Source organism: Nycticebus coucang, chromosome 11 (genome assembly GCF_027406575.1).
Source record: "Nycticebus coucang isolate mNycCou1 chromosome 11, mNycCou1.pri, whole genome shotgun sequence".
Lineage (NCBI taxonomy): Eukaryota > Metazoa > Chordata > Mammalia > Primates > Lorisidae > Nycticebus > Nycticebus coucang.
Genome location: NC_069790.1, coordinates 119,685,047 through 119,706,160, shown reverse-complemented (window position 1 = coordinate 119,706,160; position 21,114 = coordinate 119,685,047). Strand labels below are relative to the sequence as shown.

At 53.4% G+C, this 21,114-nt stretch overlaps 1 protein-coding gene across 14 annotated transcripts; it reads right to left on the bottom strand.

The window, feature by feature from the left end:
- KRBA1 (KRAB-A domain containing 1) lies at positions 1–21,002 on the bottom strand. 14 transcript variants are annotated; one of them, XM_053553414.1, is made up of 18 exons: positions 20,744–21,002; positions 20,328–20,415; positions 12,889–13,015; positions 12,422–12,541; positions 11,632–11,781; positions 10,738–10,893; positions 9,759–9,893; positions 9,346–9,519; positions 8,380–8,535; positions 7,919–8,116; positions 7,308–7,481; positions 6,698–6,871; positions 6,200–6,352; positions 5,513–5,698; positions 4,772–4,966; positions 4,548–4,688; positions 3,104–3,250; positions 1–1,697 (listed from the first exon to the last, which is right to left on the bottom strand). In XM_053553414.1, exons 3-18 carry the CDS (start codon positions 12,920–12,922, stop codon positions 868–870), a joined length of 3,123 nt encoding a protein of 1,040 aa, XP_053409389.1. In that variant the 5' UTR covers positions 12,923–13,015; positions 20,328–20,415; positions 20,744–21,002; the 3' UTR covers positions 1–867. The 14 variants fall into 14 exon arrangements, with proteins under 14 accessions (XP_053409389.1, XP_053409379.1, XP_053409383.1 ...); XM_053553404.1 differs by lacking the exon at positions 20,328–20,415; XM_053553408.1 differs by lacking the exon at positions 20,328–20,415 and having other exon boundaries at positions 3,104–3,214.
- Between the last annotated feature and the right edge of the window lie 112 nt (positions 21,003–21,114).

The following is a 21,114-nucleotide window of genomic DNA, read 5'->3' as shown; positions in this document are numbered from 1 at the left end:
TTTGTTTTTTTTGAGACAGCTTCTCACTTTGTCACCCTGGGTAGAGTGCCGTGGCGTAGCTCACCGCAACCTCAAACTCTTGGACTCAAGTGATTTCAACCTCCTGAGTAGCTGGGACTTTAGGCACTCACCACAACACCCAACTATTTTTTTTTAGAGACAGGGTCTCACTCTTGCTCAGGCTGGTCTTGAACTCATGAGCTCAAGCAATCCGCCTACACTGGCCTCCCAGAGCATTAGGATTACAGGCATGAGCCATTGAGTCCAGCCTCTCCCCCTAATCTTACAGGCACATTGTTGGATTTTCCAGAGGATGTCTGGGAGGGGAGGTAGCATGGGCTGACGTGGCCATGTTGCTGGTAGCATGATCCGACTAGCCACACCCAAGTGGGTCCCCACCACATGCCTCTCAAGAGGACCCAAGGGCCTTTCCTTAGCAACTCACTCCTTTAATTTTAGAATCCACATGGGCAAATCTAGCTTAGACCAGAAGAGTGCTCCCCAAATGAAACCTGCGAGCATTTACTCTAGGGCAGGGGCCCAGCCTCTGGAAGTGCCCCGGTCAGGAGCAGGTGGTTGGGAAAAGAGCTCCCAAGGCCACTATGCCACCACATGGAGTGCCCAGTGCACGTGCAGAACTCACACAGGTGCACAGTCCATGTGCTGTGGGCTTAGGCAGCTCTAGTGCAGGATGGGAGGGGAGCAAGGTTTGATGGAACCTGAGCCAGACCCAGAGTGTGGTTGAGGGGGCCTGGTGCAGAGCAAAGGACAGAGCAGTAGAAAGGTCCACTAAGCAAATGGAGAGGGCGGCCTGGCGTGAGGCGATGGGGCCTTTCTACACCAAGGCTGAGCAGATGAGGACTGCAGTTAATGAGCCCCCCACTGCGGATCCCTGTGTTCACCACCCCAGAGGTCCTCCTGGGGGGTTCTCTGGACTCCGCCCAACAGGCTGTTTGGCTCCTTGGGCTGGTTCAGGATCCCGGCTGGTGCCACTGCTGCAGCTGGTGGCTCTACACCTGTGCCAGCTACGGGAAAGCCTGTCAGGGCAGATAAGGCAGCAGGCACTAATGGGGGGAGGGGGCTCTGGCAGCCCATGGCATGTCCAAGTGGAGGGTACCCAGTCGGCACAGTGTGGCAGCTGGGTGCTGAGAGACGGGAAGGGCTGCGGTTGGGTCCAGAAGTTTCTGCTGGGGTGGTGTCTGGAGGTATCTGAGGCACCAGGCGCACTCTTCCTATGGAGAGCCCCTGGGAGCTGCTAGCCCTGCAGCCTTCCACCTGCCCCCGCAAGATCTTTGGTTTAGGCCTGGCAGGACCCTTCTGTCTCCAGTAGGGCAGGTGTCTGTAACCAAGGCTGTTAGCCCAGCGTGGCCCCCGGGAGAGGGTCCATGGCCAAGAAGCCTGGCTCTTTAGCCCAGTGCCTTGTGGACGCCTCCCCAGACGGTTCACCTGGGTCCTCATGGTGGCTACCTCCTGAGCTAAGCCTGCCAGGGCTGCAGCAAGCCGGTCCAGCTTCTCTGCAAGGGCAGCACCCAGGCTGTGCAGCTCTTGTTGCAGTGGCCTCTCGCAGGGGCACGGCAACCGTGGGGAAGCAGATGGCAAAGCAGGACATGCGGTGGCTGGAGGGAGCAGCTCCAATGGTGGAGACTCACTGGGCAGCTCCAGCAGGCCCGTTGGGGGCAGCCCACCATGGGTCCTGCCTAAAACCAGAGCAGGGACGGGTAAGAGCTCTTTGATTGTAAGAACCTTTCTCTCCCCCCCACAGATCCCTTGAACTAGGGTGTTCAGCATCCTGGCCTCTCCAAGGTTTGGCTTCTAGAAGGTAAGGAAGGTTAACTCAGGCTTGAGAATATTGATAGCAGTGGTCATTATTACATCAAAATCGCCTCTGTCTCCTGACTGTTTCCCACACTGATGGGCAGGGTCAACCACAGGCTGGATTTCCATAGTAACCAAGTGTTCCTATGACTGTGGTCCTCCCATCTTCTCAGGAAATAATCAGGGGGTTCTTTGGGCAGCCATTGGGACCTGATGGCATCCCAGAGCATCAAACCCTGCCATAGAAGTCAGGGAGAAGGGCCTAGAGACCCCATCCCAGACAATATGCAACCAAGGCCATGGCAGCAGTAGGAGACAGGAGTGGGGGATAGGGGTACATCCAAGGGCCTCCCAGGCATATCTCACGGGGCGACCCTGGGGCCACTTCAGCATTGGTCTCTTGGGTACAGGCAAACCACAAGGGTTCTCATGCCCTCCTGCCTGTACTCTCTCTATTCAGAAGTCACAGTTTCACAGGATTGTACATCTTAAATTACTCTAAAAAGCATCATCTAATCCTCAATCCCAAATTCCCTTGGAACTACTCCCAGCCCAGGCAAACCTCATGAGAAAGCCTTGGCTCCACACGTGCTATTCCTAACCTGTTTAGCCCTGAGTGGGCACTGAGATCAGCCCTCCCCCATCTCTCTGAACCCCCAGCTATGGCCCTGCTCATCTCTTTTCATTACATCCAGGGCTTCACCTGGAGGAGAGAGTGAAGTGGAGTGGCCAAATGACCCGAGCACTGTCTGGTCAAATGCTTTAAGCAAGGAGCCAAGCTGAGGGCCAGAGACCCTGCCTGGGCTCTCTCCCCTTGGGTCCACTCAGAGCTCTTAACAAAGCCCCAAGCCAGCAAGGGTACCAGGGGTAGTCAGGACTCTGGTGTGAGGCCGCCCCAAGGGACCCAGGCCACTGGGTGGCATACCCACCTGTGTGTCTCCCCTGCAGGTCCTCAGAGCCAGGAGGTAGGACACGGAGCTCAACCTCTCTGAAGGCCTTGGCCAGGTCGCTTGACAGTACTGAGGTTCAGTTTCCCCATTTGCTCTCTAAAGTCCTCAAAACCAAACTGATTCTGGAATATTTCTCAATTTCTGCCTCTAAAAGCTGTGTTTATATACATTTTTGAAAACCCAGCTATTTTTGTAATTGCATGAAAGATACAACCTGAAATGACCTAAAGATGAGACTTTTCCTTCTTATGACCAAAACAATAAACTTAGAATAGTATTTCCCAAGCTGGGACCCCAGGTCCTGGTCTACAGAGGGGTCTGTGGAGCCACCAGTTTACCTGCAACTCTGGGTCTTCCATGTCCAGACTCTAGGCCCTTGGATGCTTCACCAACCATGGGCTCAGGCCTCCTCTCCAGCTGAGGGGCAGGGCAGAGCTCTCCAGCCACCCCTACAGACGGAGCACAGAGCACATGGGATGCAGCACCTGTCAGGTGGTGAGAGGATAATCTGATGGAGCCTAAAAGAGTATTAAACTTTCAACTTTTTTTTTTTGTTTGTTTTGAGACAGAGTGTCACTGTCACCCAGACTAGAGTCATTGGGTTGCTGGGGTCATCACAGTTCACAGCAACCTCAAACTTCTGGGCTCAAGTGATTCTCTTGCTTCAGTCTCCCGAGTAGCTGGTGCCTGCCTGCATGATGCCTGGCTAGTTTTTCTATTTTTAGTACAGACAGGGTCTCACTCTTGTTCATGCTAGTCTCAAACTCCTGAGCTCAAGCAATCTGCCTGCCTTGGCCTCCCAGAGTGCTAGGAATACAGGCATGAGCCACTGTGCCCAGCTTAAACTTTCATCTCTTAAACAAAGATTAAATGAGTTGTAGAACAAACGCACATGGCCTGTCAGAAAGCCTAACCCTGGTTGAAGGCCCACTGTGGCGTGTGTGGATGGTGCCCTATCTGCAGAGGTGGGTGTGCTGGACCCCTCCAGAGTCTACAGCATCGCACCTCAGGCTCCAGCAGGAGGCAACAGCTGCGGAGAGGTGGAGGGGGCTCCCACCTGCAAAGCCCACCCCTGAGAGTCTCCTCCAAGCACATGCTGGAGTGTCCTATGGTCCAGGCCTGACCCATTCCTGCTGTTTTCCGCTATGCCCACTGGGCAATGAGCAACGGGGTGCAGCCCAGGGCCTGCTTGAGACAAGGCCAAGAGTGCGTGGAGCCAGTGGCAGGAGTGGAAAGGGGGTACTTCCTGCCCTGCCTCCTCTCCTCCACTGCACTGCTGATGGGGCTCCTCTTCTTCCCTTCCTATGTCCTCTTCTTTTCTCCCTGCTGGGGGCAAATACTGGCTCACAGCTTGACAAAGAAGAGGGGAACCCTAGGGCAGCAGGTGGCATTTCTGGCCTTCCTGATAGGACAATCTCCAATAACTCCTTCCTAGTGGGGAAATCTCACTTTTAAGACTTCTTCTTATTAACTGTCAAGTTTTAAAAATACACACTATTATTGTATACACACCCCATATCTGCCTGTATCCACGTGTACATATCAGCAAGCATACAGACTGCGCATGTGTACACAGTTGGCTGGATCACCTCAAGCCCATGTGAGACCCCAGGCCCTTCCCCCTCACCGACACAACTCACCTTACTGGGAACTGAAGCATGACAAATGGAGAGGATTTTCTGGCAAGAGCCAGGGAAAGTGATAGTGGGATTCAGAGGATCCAGTCTAGACTCCTGGTCCTCAGGGGGACACTCAGCTGCCCTCTCAGGAGGCCCTGCTCACCTGCACTGGGAACACTGCACCCCCTGGGCTCTGTTCTTCTGGCGTCTTCACCAGGGCTCCTGCTGCTGCTGCTAGTGGAAGATCCACCAGGGCATGAGGACAGAGGGACAGGACACTTGGAGCTGGGAAGGCAGTCCCTCTCTGGCGTCATAAAGCTGGCATCAGAGTGGTGCCTGTGCCCTGGGCCACAGACCACCATCCTCCCTGCCTGCCCATAGGCTTACCTTGGAGGTGTGGTTGCCAGAGTGTGGGCTCAGGTCTCAGGTCTTCTCCTTCAGAGCTGCTGAAGCTTGAGCTGGAGCCAGGGCTGGGGCTGGGGTCGGGGCCGACCAAGCAGGCAAAGTGCAAAGGCCTTGTGGGCAAGATCCCTCTCAGGGAGCTCTCTAGGCAGTGCAGCGGGGAGAGCTTGGTGGCTGGCCCTGGGAAAATGACAAGAGAGCCCTGTCCTCAGACACTCTAGAAAGTCAACTGAGGAACTTTCTGGAAGTCTCAAGTCCCTAGAAGGCACTAGCAGTCAGGTTTCAGGTCTTAAAAACCTTGCTGCCTCTTCCACCAGCCTTAGGCAGGGCCCACAGTCCCAGGCAGAGGTTTTGAGGGGCTGCCCTCGCCACGAGGGAGGCTTTGCTAAACCCATTTACTCAGCTCAACTGCCCGCTGGCCCTGTAGGAGGCCTGTAAGGTTCTGCGGAAGTTGCACTGAGCAGCAGCAGTCAGCAGAAGGCCGCTGCGCCCCAGGGAAGCTTCTGCACTGGGGAAACCCAACAGAGGGACATAAATATAGAATTTTGTCCTCCTATTTCCTTTTTAGCACACCTCTGTTTTTGTCTGGTTTCAGGTTCCATCTTTTAGGGAATATGGGACAGGCAAGGATGAGAGGGACAGAGAGGAAGTGGAATCCATCTCCCCTTTGGGCACCTCAGCCACTGGGAAATGGCTGGCCAGCACCGAGGGCAGATGTCAGCTCACCGTCTTGGAGCCACCTCCATGCTTCTGGCCTGGTGGCTCCAAGGTTTCTTAGCCCCCGCTGGTGGCAGGTAGGGACACAGCTGGAGGAGAACGCCTCTGGGTTGGCTGGACGGAGGCTCCTGGTATGCACTTCTCCCCGAGCTTGCCCAAGACGAGCTGGCTCGTGGGCCTCATCCCGCAGTCCTGCTTTAATGAGAAGCCAAGAGACCTGTCAGCCTTGCAGGGCCTCATGCTGGCAGAGCGGGACAAGGAACAATTTCTGCCAGTGCTGAGCCCTCAGACACACAAGCTTCAGGTATGGGGAGCACCTGTCCTGAGATGTTCCCAGGAGCCACCCACATCTCGAGTTCTGTCACCAGACACAGCCACCATGACATATGGGGCCGACATGGCCAAGATGAAGACACCTGGCTTATAAGGCTCTGGCTTAGGCCTGGACTGTGAAACAGCAGACAGTGGCACTAGATATCCCTGTCCTGGAATCTACCTATCCCTTTGATGCAGCATGTCTATGTGTGTGCTGAGCACACCACCTAACTTTCTGGCCCTTACCCGTCCCTGCTCAGGCCTGGCTCAGGGCACTGCCTTGGTCTGGTGTGGCTCTGAGCCTGCTGGCAACAGTCCCAGGATGGCAGTGTGGAGCTGCCACGTCTTATTCCCTGGCACCCATGGCGGCCACTATGTTACCTTCCTTGTCTGCTGTCCAGCTCCCAGGCTCTGCTCTCCTCGACCCCACATCTGCTGCTGAGGAGCAGGACCAGGCAGGCTGCAGCCTGGGCACAGGAATCTCTTTGAGACAGTTCTCTAGACCCTGGAGAGGGGAGCTTCCTGCTGGGCTTCCTGTGAAGACCCGACATCCAGGACTAGTAAGTGTTGCTGTGCAGACTCCCCGTCTTTCTGCTGTGTCCAGGGCAGTGGGGGCCATGGGAGGGGGTGCACAGCATGAATGTGTTGTGTAGTTTGGGGTTCCAGATGCAGACCTGGCCTCAAACATCTGTTAGTCCTGCCTTTAGGTGGCCCTGCTCGGGCTGCGTCTGCTCCTACCTCAGTGTCTGCTCCTACCCCAGTTCTGCTCCTAGCACTGGTACAGTGGCCCAACTTTGATGGGCTAGAGATGACAATCGGCAGGGGGGCCTTCACATCATTGCCCAGGATGATTTCCAGCCTCATGCCAGCCCTGCTCACCTTTTCCAGGCCGTTGCCCCTGGATCCCCGTAGGGCTCCCAAAATCTAGGTCCCCATCGGTGCTGCTGGAGGAGGAGAAGCTGGAGGGTGTGTGTCGGGGGCCTGGGTGTCGTATTGAGCCCCCTCTCACACAGGTTTGCAGGCCAAGAGGCAGAGGAGGTTCCCTGGCTGCCCCTGCAGGGAACAGCACAATTGGGATCATAGGAGGGCCTACCAGGAAGCCCTGGGCCCTGTGTAGGTGGGCACCAGAAGACCCTGGCCCTAAGGTGGCCCACTGGGGCTCTGCAGCACAGCACATGAACCAAAGTTAGCCCACAGTTAGTGATTGGAGTGGTAAGAGTTGAACCCATGAATCCAAGTTAGCCATAGTTAGTGATTGTGTGATTGGAGAGGTAAGAGTTGGAAGAGAAGGAAGCAGGCAGGAAGATTCTCACTGGTTTTCACTAAATTTGAGAACTGCTGTGGGTGGGGGTGGGCACAAGAGGGGCTAGGGAACGAAGCCCTGTGCCTCAGAAGGCCCAGGAAGAAGATGACCCATGTGCCCTCAGTGTCTCCCTCACATGCTGCTCACAGGGGCACATGCCACCCCACATCCACGGCCACAGACTACCTTCACTGTGTGATCCGTGGGGCCGCAGCTCAGGCCGCTGGGATTGAGAGTCTCCTGGCTGGGGGCTCCGGGACCAAGAGGTAGCCTGTGGCTGGGGAGGTAATGACCCACTCAGGGGGATGCTCTTCAGACAGGCCTCCAGGGCTTCCAGTGGTGAGCTTGAGGCACTGGCAGCTAGGACAGGAGAGGTCACCTGTTACCATCTCCTGCATGTCCCAGCCCTGCCCTTCAGGCCCCCACCAGCTGGCTTCCCCTGACACGCTTCCTACAGGGGTGATGGGTCCTGGACCAGACTCTGAGGACTACCAAGCAGGGAACTTATCTGTAGGGGGAGGGGACGTCTGATCTGCTCCTGGCTGTCCCAGAGGAATGAGGAATGGGGAAAGGAAGGTGGGGAGATCCACATGCAAGCAGTGGCAACATCCTCAGCCAGGAAACCACTGTGAAATGAAGGTCCTGAATGACAGGGGCCTGGCCTGGCTCAGGGAGCATGGACTAAGGGATTCACAGCTCCGAAGGAAAGCAGGCCCTGCTTCTCTGGGGGTGGGCAGAAGCTGGTCTGGGTCTGAGAATCCCACCAGGCAGACAGGGCAGACTACCCCCAACCTCACCTTGAGCCTGAGGGCGCCAGCTGGGCCCTGGGGCCCTTCTGGTGTCTCCAGTAGCAGAGGGGCTGAGGGTCTGCCTGCTGGGCCGACAGAACGCAGGCACCGGAGGGCTTTGGGCCCAGCTGCCCTCCAGTTTCACAGAGAGCAGGCCGCTGGCTCCCAGATCAGGGCAGGCAGCAGGGTGTGGGAGGTGTCCTGACCCTGCAGGAAGGAGGCCACTGGGAAGCCAGGCCTGGACCCACCCTGAGAGTCCTGTGAAGCCTGTATAGGGCTGGAGTGCTTCCAAGGTCCCTCTGCCTCCCTCTGCCTCCACAGCAGTCACTGGTGCGGATATAGTTACCTACCCAACATGCTGACATGAGCCTGATTGTTTATGGTGGATGGCCACCCACAGCCCCATCAGAAGCAGGGAAAAGACACAGAAGACATCTGGGGGCCCTCCCAGCCCAGTGGGCAGCCTTTACCTCCAGAATCCCTTTTCCAGGCCCCTAGGTCCTCCTGCAGCCATTGATCCTCTGCAGCTGGAATGCTAGAGTGCCTGTCCGGGGCTTCCGGAATCTCCTTCAGACAGTTCAGCAGACCCTGGAGGGGATAATCCCCTGAAGCCACCTCTGTCTTCACTAAAGGAAAAAGGGATGCATTTTCATCTTGAGCATAGTGTCCTCAGCCATCATGATACACAACAAATAGGGGACAATCCAGGTGTGCAGTTAAAAGGGCACAGCCAGATCTGGGGGTGTGGGTCTTCTTGTTACCCATTTAGGTTTGTATGAGCCACTGTCTTCCTGGTTCCGGTTTAAAAATGCCTGTCTACACAGAACTGACAGAGAAAGAAGGGAAGACACAAATTTCACACTAATGGCAATCACTTGGGATCTCTCAGTATAAACAGGGAGGTGGGCTGATAGAAGTGCTACCAGAAACAGCTCTCAGGGTCCTGAGCAGGGCTTACACTTGAGGAACACACTCTCAGAAGACATGTACAGTGCCGTAGTCAAGCTCATTACAGCCCTATGAGGTGGGAACAGCTACCCCCTTCACAGATGAGGAAACCAAGGCTCAAAGGGTCAGCGGCCTTTCAGAATCTCACCCTGAGACCAGAGTTTGGCCCCCCACACCCATCCCAGCATCTCAGTTAGTGTCCTGATGAAGTGACACCCTAGCCCTGTAGCTCCTCCCCACAGAGACCCATGGCAGAAAGAGTAAAGAACACACAGGAAACCAGGGCACAGTCTGTTTCAGAGTTTTTTTCTTCTAGCTAACCAAATGCTGCCTTCAGAAATATGACACGGACAGGACAGGAGGGGCCAAATCGGTAATGTCCTCTATGGGAAACATTTGGGAGCAAGAGAACAGCTGTAGAAAGGCCACTCAGCTTTCGGGGGGCTCCAGAGACCTTGGCTCGAGGAGACCAGGTCCCTAGGACTCACCTTCCCGAAGTGGTCTCCTGGGTCCCAGGTCTATGCTGGTCAGCTTTGAAATGCCCAGGCCAGGAAGAGGAGGCAGCAAGTTCAGGGGTGCCTCGGGGTGCTGGGGCCCAGGCACAAGAATTTCTTTCAGACAGTTGATGAGGCCTTGCAACGGGCTATTCCCAGGAGAGTGCCCTGCAACACATGAGGTAGCTGAGGTCATCCTGGCGGGGAAGGTGGGAGGCTGTCAGCAGTCACTCAGGTCTCTGGGTACTGAGAGTCCCACCGTGAGAAAGGAGACAAGGCCTGCCTTGAATGGTTGTCATGAGGCCCAGATGGAGAGTGACAGACCTCCTCACATGAACCACATAGGCCTCCCCATTGCCAGCTCTCTCAGTGCCAGGGAAGACCCCTCAGGAAAGCTAGCCTCTTACCTGCCCCCGAGGTCCCTCTTTCTTGTCCTCCGGGGCTCTTCTTCCTACCAGGGCTCCAGACAGGTGGGCTGGGCTCCCCACCTGGGGCTCTGGGGCCTGCCTTCCCTGTAGGCCATGGTTTGTCCACAGTTGCTGCTGCAGAAGAAGACAAGGAAGGCCCTTCTTCCTTGTCCAGACTCTGGGAGGTCAGCCCAGATCTGTTCCCCACAGAGGACAGGCCTCTCCAGCGCCCCAAGTCCCTGGAGAACAGCCAAGTCCTGGAACTCAGACTGGTGAAGGGGCCAGCTTCCAAAGGACTTGTCCCAAGAGGGCTAGGGCTTTCCCTGTTTCCTTCTGGTTTCACTGTAAGTACCTAGACTATTTATTCACTATGGATACCCCTGGTCCTTTCCCCACCCCTAGCCTCTAAATTTGGCTCAGCAAGTGAAGCTGACAGCCTTGATATAAAATCCCAAACCAGGGCAGGTGGGACCTCAGAGCAAATGTACCAGATGACACCTATAATGACAGCTACATGGGGTATATTTTTTAGGAGTACCAATTTTATTCCATATTAATTCAAAATATTTTTAATAAAGATATTCACACAAATGCAAAATTTACAAGAGTTTTTAAAAAATAAAATGAGGCCTCAGAGAAATTATAGTGGCTACCCTTGCCCTCCTCTGCTATTAAGGTTGCTTTGACAAGGTCTAAGAACCAGACCAGGTACACACAGGTACACTATCTGCCAATGGGCCTGCAGGTTAGAAACCACCCGGGGCTTTCTGTGCATGTCACACAGTACTTAGTGGTTGGGGCTGAGTGAAAACTGCCTGGAGATGGAGCATCATGCTTTTTCTTTGCTTGCTGTACAGGCGAGAGGCTGAGCATGCTGTTCTGCTCCCTAGGGAACTTTGTCCCCATTTTATAACAGAGGAAATGAGTCCTAGAAAAATGGCATAGGGTCCAAGTCCCCTGATTCCAGGGTGAGACTCACTGACGGGGAGGGGGCTTCCCTCTTCCGCTTCTGTGGGTGGGCTGCTGGAACATGAACTGCTGGTGGGTGTGGAGGCCACGCTGGGTCGGCTGACGGGGACGTCCGGAAGGCAGCTGAGGAGACCTCGGAGAGGGCAAGGCGCTACTGCTGCATGTGCTGTGGGTGCGGAGGCGGAAGACACCAACAACCAGTAAGAGGAAGACGTCCTGACATTGTCACAGTCCGGGTCCTTCCTTGCCATGTTCTGCTAACGATGACCAGGATGGCAGTAACCTATACAGCCATCACAGAGCTCTAAAACTCAGGTTTCTGGCTGTACCCTGAGGAAATTCGAGCAGCAGCTCCAAAGCCATGTCCCCAGAAACTCCATACCATCCTCTACCTCCTGCCCCCACTTCCTACCTCACTTGCCATCAGCTATGTGGGGCTGCAAGGGGCAGAGTCCAGGGGATGCGGGACCTGACTGAGAGCAGGTGAGCAGGGACTAGGGAAAGGAAAGAGTCTAGTGAGGTGAAAAGGACACAGGCCTGGGAGGGGGAGTGATCCCCACTGGCCACTCCAACAAAGCACAGCTTCCTCTCTTCCTCAACAGTAAAACAGGAACAAAGGCACTGTGCTCACCTACCACTCAGAGCAGCAGGTGAGAGGGTCTGAGACACATGGGAACCACAGTGGAAGTCAGACCTGCTCTCTTCCTGACTCTGCCCTGTGCTCACAGGGCAAGCACAGAGCTGGGCAGCAGGGGCTGGGGGTGACTTTGCCTCACTGCACATGCCTAGGGTGGGGGGGTGGGCAGGCAGATATACCAGCATGGTGCTGGGGACATGCACTTCACCTTGGGGGTTGCAGAGAAAGCCATGTGCACTACAGAAGCTGACCCGCAGTTTGACCTACCCTTCGGGCTCGCTCTCTCCCCTTCCAGGCTGGCTCCTCCACTCTCAGGGCTGTTCCCAGCTCCCCTGACTTCCCCAAACAGGAACTCTGGAATCTCCTTCACCAGCTGCACCAGGGCAGTGAGGTGCAGGCTGTGCCGGAGCTGACCTCCTGCGGAGAAGCCACCATGATCATATGCCCCGTATCTGCATGGCACTCATGCTTTTGTGGGTTTCACACCCAGCATCTCATGTAATCCCCTGAGCACAGCAGGAGCAGCCAGAGGAGAGACCCATGTCCTGTGAGACATACAGGACTTGGGCACAGCCAGGGCAGGGGCATGGAGTTTGGGTAACAGGGTTCCTATCACTCTGCTGCTGTCCCCTCTCTTATTCCCATGTCTTTCCCTTCCAGAGCAATGCCAAGGGCCACCTCCAAACTCAACCCTCTGCCTTTCCCACATGCCATAACACCTGGCCTTCCCCCGCCTGGACCCTGTGGACCATGTTTCCATCATAACATGGCTCTGAGAGTTGCAGCCTGACTCTGCAGGGGTGGCTGGGATAAAGCTTCAGGGTGGTGGCAGGAAGGTAGTCTGAGGCAGGAGGCACTCTCCAGGTGATCCTAGGATTCCTATGAGTGCTTTTCTGTGTAACAAGTTCCCAGTCCAGAGGGGTGAGGGGCACAGTCAGGGAGGGCTAGGGCATGGGAGTATGACAAGGTGGAGAGGGCTGGTCTGAGCCAGTTGAGAAGGGGGGCTGGGGCTGCCTGTGAGTGGGAGGGGTTTCCAAATTCTGCAAAGATGACTCACCTTGGGGGCCACCCCCACCTGCAGGCTCCAGACCCTTAGCAGTGCAGCCCCCTTGCCCTGGGGTTCCTGCAGGCTCTGTAGGTGACAGGAAAGCAGAGAGGGGGAGTAGCTCAGCTGTCCCTGGGAAAGAAAGGATAGTCACCCTGGGAATGCAGCACCCTCCACCTCCCACACAGCCACGTGCACCTACCCTTGCATGTCTGTGCACATGTTCACATGCAGTTTGTGTCACCCAAGCTCAACTGCTTCAGAACCTCAGAAGCCACCCTGCATCCCACTGAACATACCTGGAATCCCATGTCGGTACCCAGAGACATGAGCAGTGACACAAAAGATCAGGTGAGGCCCCAGTCCAGCCCTCAGCCAGAACCACATTCATTTCAGTTGGAAAGACCAAGGCCCACTGGGTCCAGGATGCCAGCCTACTTCCCACCTCCCATCTGGCCCCTGCCTCCCATCCTCCTTACCCACGGAGACCAGCGTCTCATAGTTCTCCCGCATCACGTCTCTGTAGAACTCCCTCTGCCCCTCCTCCAGGAGCCGCCACTCCTCCTCTGAGAACCGCACAGCCAAGTCCTTGAAGGTGATGGACACCTGTGGGCACAGTCTCAGGAGTTGGTTGGTTCCCTCCCAGAGAGGCCCAGCCCAGTAGTCCTATCACATGGTCACTCTGCCCATGTCTCTAGGCTCATGCTGGAGAGTTCAAAAGCAGCAAGGGTGGGGTAAGGGACATGCAGGAACAGGACTCTGCTCCAGACACTGCTGGGGGGTGAGCTGTGCCCCCAAGAAATATGCTGCCATCCTAATGCCCACACCAGTGCATGTGACCCTGTTTGGAAACAGGGTCCCTGCAAATGTAATCGGTTGAGATAAAGTCATATGCACAGTAGGGTGTTGCCTTCATCCAGAACGACTAGTGCCCTTATAAGAAGACAAGACACAGAGACAGACGCCCAGGGAGAAAAAGGCTGTGTGAAGACAGTGGCAGAGAATCAAGCAATGCCGCTGTAAGCCAAGGAATACACAGGGTCACCAGAAGCTGGAACAGGAAGGGCAGGTGGTGCCCTGGAACCTTCAGGGGGGAGTGGCCCTGCCCACTGCTTCATTTTGGGCTTTCAGCCTCCAAAACTGTGAGAGAATAAGCTTCTATGTTTTAGGCCTCCTGGCTTATACACTGTGTCTAACAGCCATGGCAAACTATTAGGTCATCAAATATGAAATGTCTGATTTCAAATCAAAACTTCAGTTTATTTTGTCTTAAACAAGCAGCAGTACAACTAATCAAAGTAAGTACCTGAACTACCAGCGGAGTTTGGCCACCTTAACAGTAGCTCATTTATGCCAGCAGTGAAGAAGCTGGAGAGCAAGTGGTGATGAAATTGCAAAGAAGTTTTCCACAGCTTACTGAGAACTGAATAGTTTTCCTTGCAAGAAGTGGTCCAAAATCTGGAAGAAGTGGCAGTCAGTTGGTGCAAGGTCTGGTTGAATATGGTGGGTGACAGAGAGTTTCGAAGTCCAGCTTCTGTAGATGGAGCAGTGTGACATGTAGTCGAGCATTGTCTTGCAAGAGGATTGGCCTGTCTCTGTTGACCAAACTCAGTTGCTTGATCACAAGCATCCTCATCATGTCATCCAACTGGATGCAGTAGACATCGCTGTAATCAGCTGACCAGGTTTCATGAAGCTGTAGTGCAGTGGTTGTCAACCTTCCTAATGCCTCCTAATGCCACGACCCTTTAATACAGTTCCTCATGTTGTGGTGACTCCCAACTATAAAATTATTTTCATTGCCACTTCGTAACTGTAATTTTGCTACTGATATGAACTGTAATGTAAATATCTGATATGCAGATGTATTTTCATTGTTACCAAGGGGTCACGACCCACAGGTTGAGAACTGCTGCTGTAATGGATAATACCAGCACTGGACCACCAGACAGCATTAGCACTTTCTGGTGAATATTTGATTTTCACTTCATCTTTATCCAACTAGTGTGCTGCACGCTTGCAATTGTCAAAAAGAATCCATTTTTCATCACACGTAACAATACAATGTAGAAATGGCTCACCTTTATGTGGTAACATAAAGAAAGGCAAGCTTCAAGATGATTTCTCTTCTGATGCTCACTTAATTCATGCGGAGCCTACCTAACCAGCTTTTTTACCTTGACGATTTGTTTCAAATAGTCTAATACTGTTGGAACAGTAACATCAAACCTTGCAGCTAATTCATGCATGGGTTTAGATGGATTCAGTTCCACTATAGCTTTCAGAACACCATTAGCTACCTTGGTCTCAGGTCACCAACATGGCTCATTTTCAAGATTAAAAATCATTGGCAAAGGGCGGTGCCTGTGGCTCAAAGGAGGAAGGCACCGGCCTCATGTGCCAGAGGTGGTGGGTGCAAACCCAGCCCCGGCCAAAACTGCCAAAAAAAAAAAAAAAATCATTGGTATGGGCTGGGCATGGTGGCTCATGCCTGTAACCCCAGCACTGTGAGAAGCCAAGGTGGGAAGATCCCTTCAGCCCAAGATATGGAGATCGGCCTGAACAAGAGCAGAATCCCATCTTTGCTAAAAATATAAAAAAATTAGCCAGGCATTGGGGTGGGTGTCTGTAGTCCCAGCTACTTAGGAGGCTAAGGCAGGAAGATCCCTTGAGTCCAGGATTTTGAGGTTGCCATGAGCCAGGCACTCTAACCTGGGTACCAGTAAGATTCTGACTCAAAAAAAAAAAAAAAAAAATTACCAGAATGAAACTTCTCAAACCATCCACATACTGGCCATTCATTAGCTACATCCTTCCCAAAGACTTCATTGATATTTAGAGCTGTCTGGGCTACACTGGCTCTACAATGGAATTCATATTAAAAAATAACATAATTTTTTTACTTACCCATGGTTTCATAAAAATTGCTCTTAAAAACATTTTGAAAGATAATCACAAGTCAAAATGTGTCTTTGAAAGAATGAGGATGTGCCTTCACAATTGAAATAGAACAAGAACTTAAGGAAACTGGACATTTCATACTTAATAACCCAATAGTCTCATGTCCTGTGGCCACTGGGCCCAAGCAAAAATCAACCCTGAATGGGAACCATAGCCAGCCCTACACCTGCCATGTTAGAGATTCATTCGCTTGAGTTAATAAGCAGACCTCCCTTTGAATGTGCAAGGGCTGGGACCCTAGTACTGTGGCATTAAGAAAAGTTTACAAATAAAATCAATTATAACAAAGAAACAAAAAACACTCCATACTTTTTATTGTAGATGATACAACAGCCAGGAATCAAGCAAGCAACATTTTTATATTGTGCCTCCAAGTACAGCCCAGAAAAACAGAGAGAGAGAGAACTCAAACAGTCTTGTCCATCTGGAGAAGACAGGCCTTCCCTTGCCAGCACAGATGGTGAACAGAACTTGCAGGTGGGTGACCCTCCCAGCTCCTGTCTGTGCCCTTGATCGTCAAACTCTGGTCCTATGGCCACAGCTCCTCTAGGGCCGCTCTGGCTGGCCAACCCAGGCTCTAGGCCCTTGCTGGGTTGAGCCTGCCCTCACTTGCCAGGTCTTGCTGTTCTTCAAAAAGCCACTCTGCCCAAGCCACTTTTGGTCATTACCACTGTTATGACCTATGGCATTTATCGCCAGGCCTAGGCAGGGGCCCTGTGGAATGTGGCACTAAGCTCCACAGGCGGGGACACAGCAGAAGCCCCTGGGCCACAGTCCACCCTCCCCACCTCACTGTGCCCCCTCACTCAGGGCCCCAGGCTACAAGTCTGTTTCATTGTGTCCATTTCTTACAGAAGTACTCAGAAGAAACCTGGGTCACTCTTGCTTTGGGCAACGTGGTTCCTCTATATTGTTACCACATCTTCTACCCTGTGTATTCATTCCCTGCTACCCTGTGGACTTTTAAGGTAAAAGTGACATTTTTGTCTTAGTTTCTTTAAAAATGCTCATTCAGTAGACTTTAACAGCCACCAGTCCTAGAAAATGACCACCTTTTAACAGTCTTATATTTAAAATTAGGGTAAAAATAAAATTTGTATGAATTAAACAAATATTGTAAATTACAGGAAGAGTCCTTTTGATTTAGAAACAAATCCTTTATAGGAACAAATCAATAAAGAAAATGAAGACACTCCTGGTGAAGCAAAGACGACAATCTATGGCCTTGTTTCATCTATGCACGTCAGTGATTTGAAGAACCATCCCTGCCACTACCTGGCGGTCTTCCTGCTCACTCACTGCCTTGCTCGATGCCTGTGCCCCTCAGACAGCTGACAGCTTGACCCACCAGGGCTCCATGTTCTATCCAAATTGGCCAAGTTGCATCCACACACCTGGTGAAGGACCACCCTTCCACATCCCACGGGTAGTCACATACCATGCCATTCGTCTCCCTGCACAGTTGCTCTCCAAACTAACTTTTGTAGCTCTGACTCAAATACAGCCACCTGCTCAGGAATGGCCTTAGACATCCTTCAAAATTTCTTTCAAAGAGCCATGACATTTCTTCCTGGCCTTTTGGCCAGGAAAATGTGGTCTACGAGAGGGTCTACAGGAAGGCTCACCTGCCAGCAGGGCCCTGGGCTGCTGTCTGGGAATTTGGATGTCTACAGGGTTCCCACTATTCCCTAAATGATGAGAGTGGCTCATGGGGCCTACATTATTTGGCTAACAATGTGGTGTGTGCCAACCTCCTGCTTTCCTTCCAGGAGTCTGGAAGCTTGGTACGTGCTTGGCATTCGAGGGTGCCTGTATGAGTCTCTAGTGAGCTAAACAGCTCACGTGTGTCGTTACCATCCCATGCTGGGGACATTAAGTGCATCCTGGTATGACCACACTGGGAGAGGACCCCAGGAAGCTGCTCTTGGCTTCCCCCAGACTTCACCCCCACGTGTCTTTTCCCTTCACTGGTCTTGCTTTGTGCCCTCTCACAGAGGTCAGTCTCAGCTGGGAGTCTTCCGACTGACTCTCTGAACCTGGAATGTTCTTGGGGATCCCAACACAAGATCCCACCGCACTCCGACAAGTCCTGAGCATTGTGAGGGCTCAGAGTGTGTCCTACCTGGCACTTCTGGCAGGGAGGCAAGGAGGCCTCATGGGCCAGGCCTGTCCTAGCTCTGCCACTGTGCCCAGCCAGTCACTCCCCACCCCTGGCATCCATGGCCTCACCTGCCTTGCTTTGTCCCCTCACCATACCTTCTTCCTTCTCAAGTCATACCCCTGAGCCAAGGCTTGGGGGTACACAGGGACTTGCAGAGCAGGAAGAGACTCTGGGTTGGTAGAGCCAGTGAGTCCCCATCTATGGGCTACAGAGTCCCAGGGGCTAAATGGGCACAACCTCTGTCTGTGGACATCTTACTCACATGCTTTGATGCTGTTGTGATGAATGTGCAGGTCCTTTAAAAGTAATAGGGAGTTTATTTTAGAATATATGAAAACCCACAGCCTAATGCACCAGAACTAAGAAGGGGGGTCACAGAGCCAAAAAGGTTGGAACCCTCTATTTACACACCACGTCTCACTGCTAGAGCTGAGAAGGGAAGGGGGGGGGGGAGGTAAGCAAATTATAATTCCATCAATGACTTACAGCCACACAACAAATATTTATTAAACTCCCATTATGGCCAAAACGCTGGGGCAAAACAAGGCATCCTCAGAGGCTGGAAGCTAGTTAGACTGCCCCCTGGATACAATGAGGCTATGAAGGACTGAGCAGAGTGATGGCACAACGTGACAAGAGCCCAAGAGCCCCACCCTTGCAGGCTGCCTTTCAGGATGGCCAGAGGGAGACTAATGAGCTGGAACTGGGGCAACAGCACGTGTGCTGCTGAAGAGGAGGAGCCAGGAGAATGTCCATGTTCCACAAACGGAGGCTGGAGAGGGGCAGTGGGAAGGAGAACAAGAAGGTTTGGGCACCCCAGGGCTTGCCGAGGTGACAGTGTGCCTTGCTGTGCACAGCAGACTCCCCCTAATCGCCACAGATGTGTCAAGCCATTTGAGTTCGATGATGCCAGCTGCTGAACAAACCTGAACAAACCTCTGGGCTATCTATCAAGAAACTGTCCACAACCATTTGGCTTCCCAGGCAGATTCCACTTTAGGCAGCCTAAGACTTAAGCAGCCACCATGTATTTCCAGTTGGAGTGTCAGGTCTATTTTTCATGGTGTAGTAAGCAACTGGCATATCCCAATTTATCTGTTCTTTGTGACCAACATCAGGCTCTGTGCTTACAAAATGAATTCTACCCAAAGGACATCCCAGTAAGGAGCCAAAGAAGAGACATGTTGAGATGGCCTTGCAAGTGTAGTTTTTCTCTATCTTTTGGTAGCTTGACAGAGAGCTGGCAAGGCAGGTGTGAATCCCAGGGAAGAAAATGCTGACACCTGCTACACATCTGGTTCCCCTGCTGGTCTGATGTGGCTGTTAAGTTTAGACACACAGGGGTAGAGCAGGGTTAGGGCTTGATCTCAAAGCTAAGCTTTGCTTCATATTGGTTATGGGACCTCAGTCAAAATATTATACTTCCCATCTAAACCTAAGCAAACTCACCCATAATACTGGGGTCAGAACAAGCGACCTCACAGAGATGTTGTGAAGATGAAATAAATTAATATAGGAAACCCAGAACAAGTGCTGGGACAGGCTAAGTGCTATAATTAGTACTCTGGCAGCCAGATCTGTCTGCCTAAGTCTTCCATACACCTCCTGACCTCCACTGCCTCTTCAGCTCCAAGCTAAATATATCCGGCTCTTCCAGAGATGGCAAAAGATGCTTTTCTGCCTCTTACCAGCTCAGCCTCAAGACAAACCGATCTTGACAAAGTACTTATAAAATGAGAATGGGAGCTAACTGTGGCTAGGGTAGGTGCATCATCAGTGACCTCCCTCTGCCCAGAGAAAAGTGGAAGGAGTGAGCAGGTGTGACTGTGTGAGAGGAGAAAAGCCACCCCAGGTTGGCCTTCCTAGCTTTCCCTCCTATACCCTACTTTACCCCTCTCCCCCACCAACCTAAGAAAAGCTTTCTGGGCTGATCAGGCCTGCTATGAACATGCAGCCTTCTAGCTCACTGCTGCTGCACTAGTCTTTCTAAAACACCCCTTTCACTGTGTCACTGGCCCAGCATAAAAACCAGCTTCAGAGTTCGGAGGACTGGTCTCTCACAGTCCTGCCCAGCCCACCCTGTTCTACCCACCTAGAACCCACCCTACACTAGGAAGTCCCTCACTGCCCCCAACCTGTTGGCTGTGTTCATATGGCCCTGGGCTTTTGGGAGTCAAGCTGAAGAGGAAGACTGGAGCTTTGGCTGCTCCTCTGTGTAACTGACCTACCACTCCCTAAGGTCACTCCTAGTCACCTTCTCCTTAGTGTGAGGACACACCCTTCTCTGAACATCAGATCTGAAAGGTCAGTGGTCCAACCCCTAATTTTATAGAATGGTAAACCGTAGCATGAGGAGGCCCTAGGATGGAGCCAGTGGGCACATCTGAGCAGGAGTGTCCTTGGGCTGCTTAACTGTACAGTAACCAGAGCTGCAAAGGAGACCATTTCGGTCTGACAACTGCCAATCCATTTTTTCTGGTTTCTCCTTCTCCCCAGATGCTTATGGAGCACCTTCGGCGAAGCTCTGCCTGGCCACACACTGTACCAGTCACTACCACGGCTCACTGCTCCCCATCCATGGCTGTTTGAGGCTAGCCAGGGACCACCAACTACCGCAAAAGCAGAACCAGCTCCCTCTAGCTGCCTACCCAGGAAAACGTGCAGCAACTCCCCACTGGTGTCATCTCCGGAGTTTCCTGGCATCTTCACAGGACCACACACCATTCAGCCCAACCTGTGCCCAGCCTATGACTGAGATGGGGCCCTCCCTCCAGCTTTGGGATCTATACACCTTACCTGCAGGCTGCCCAGGATAAAACTTGTGACCTGTTCTATCTTCTATTTCTCCCCATTTCCACGTCCCCACCCTGCGGGCTCCAGGATTCTATCAAGAATAAAAGTATCAGATTCACTCATTCCCCTGAGGCCTTCGTGTCCACCGCTCCCAGGATAACTTATAATGAAAAGAAGCCACGCAGAGGGAGGGGTGAAGAGAGACTCCAGGTCCCCAGGCAGTAAGGGAGGGGTTGGTCTGAAGACCCGGACTTGTAGACCTGAAATCCTGTGCACCAGGCCTGCCGGAACGATCCCGAAGTTGGTGGTCCAGCCTCCTTCCCGCCCCCGCCGCCCCGCACTGAGCCCAGGGACCCGCAAAAGCGTTCACATGTCCCCGCGTCCTCCCGGGCTTGGGGCGGGTTTCCAGCCCGCCTTACCTGGCGCGCCATCCCCGGGCTCAGCCTCCCCGCCACTCTTCCGCCCTCCCAGTTTCCGGTGCGGCCCGAGGCGCCGGCACCCGCCCCTAAGCCGGCAGACCGCGCCGCGACCCCCGGCTGCGGCCCAGTTCCTCCAGGGAGGAAGCGGGGCCGTGGGCCCGGGTCGTGGGGGAGGGGCGGAGATAGGCGCTCCCTGGCCCGCCCGCGCCTCGCAGAGCCCGCCCCCCGCGCCTAGCATCCCTGAAGCGTGGCCCCACTTCCGCCCGAGTCCCAGGCCTCGGCGCCCGGGTAAGCGCAGGCGCGGATTACACTTCCCAGAATGCGCCGCGGCGAGGCGATCTGGCGGCGGCCGGGTTGCAGTCACCGCCCCG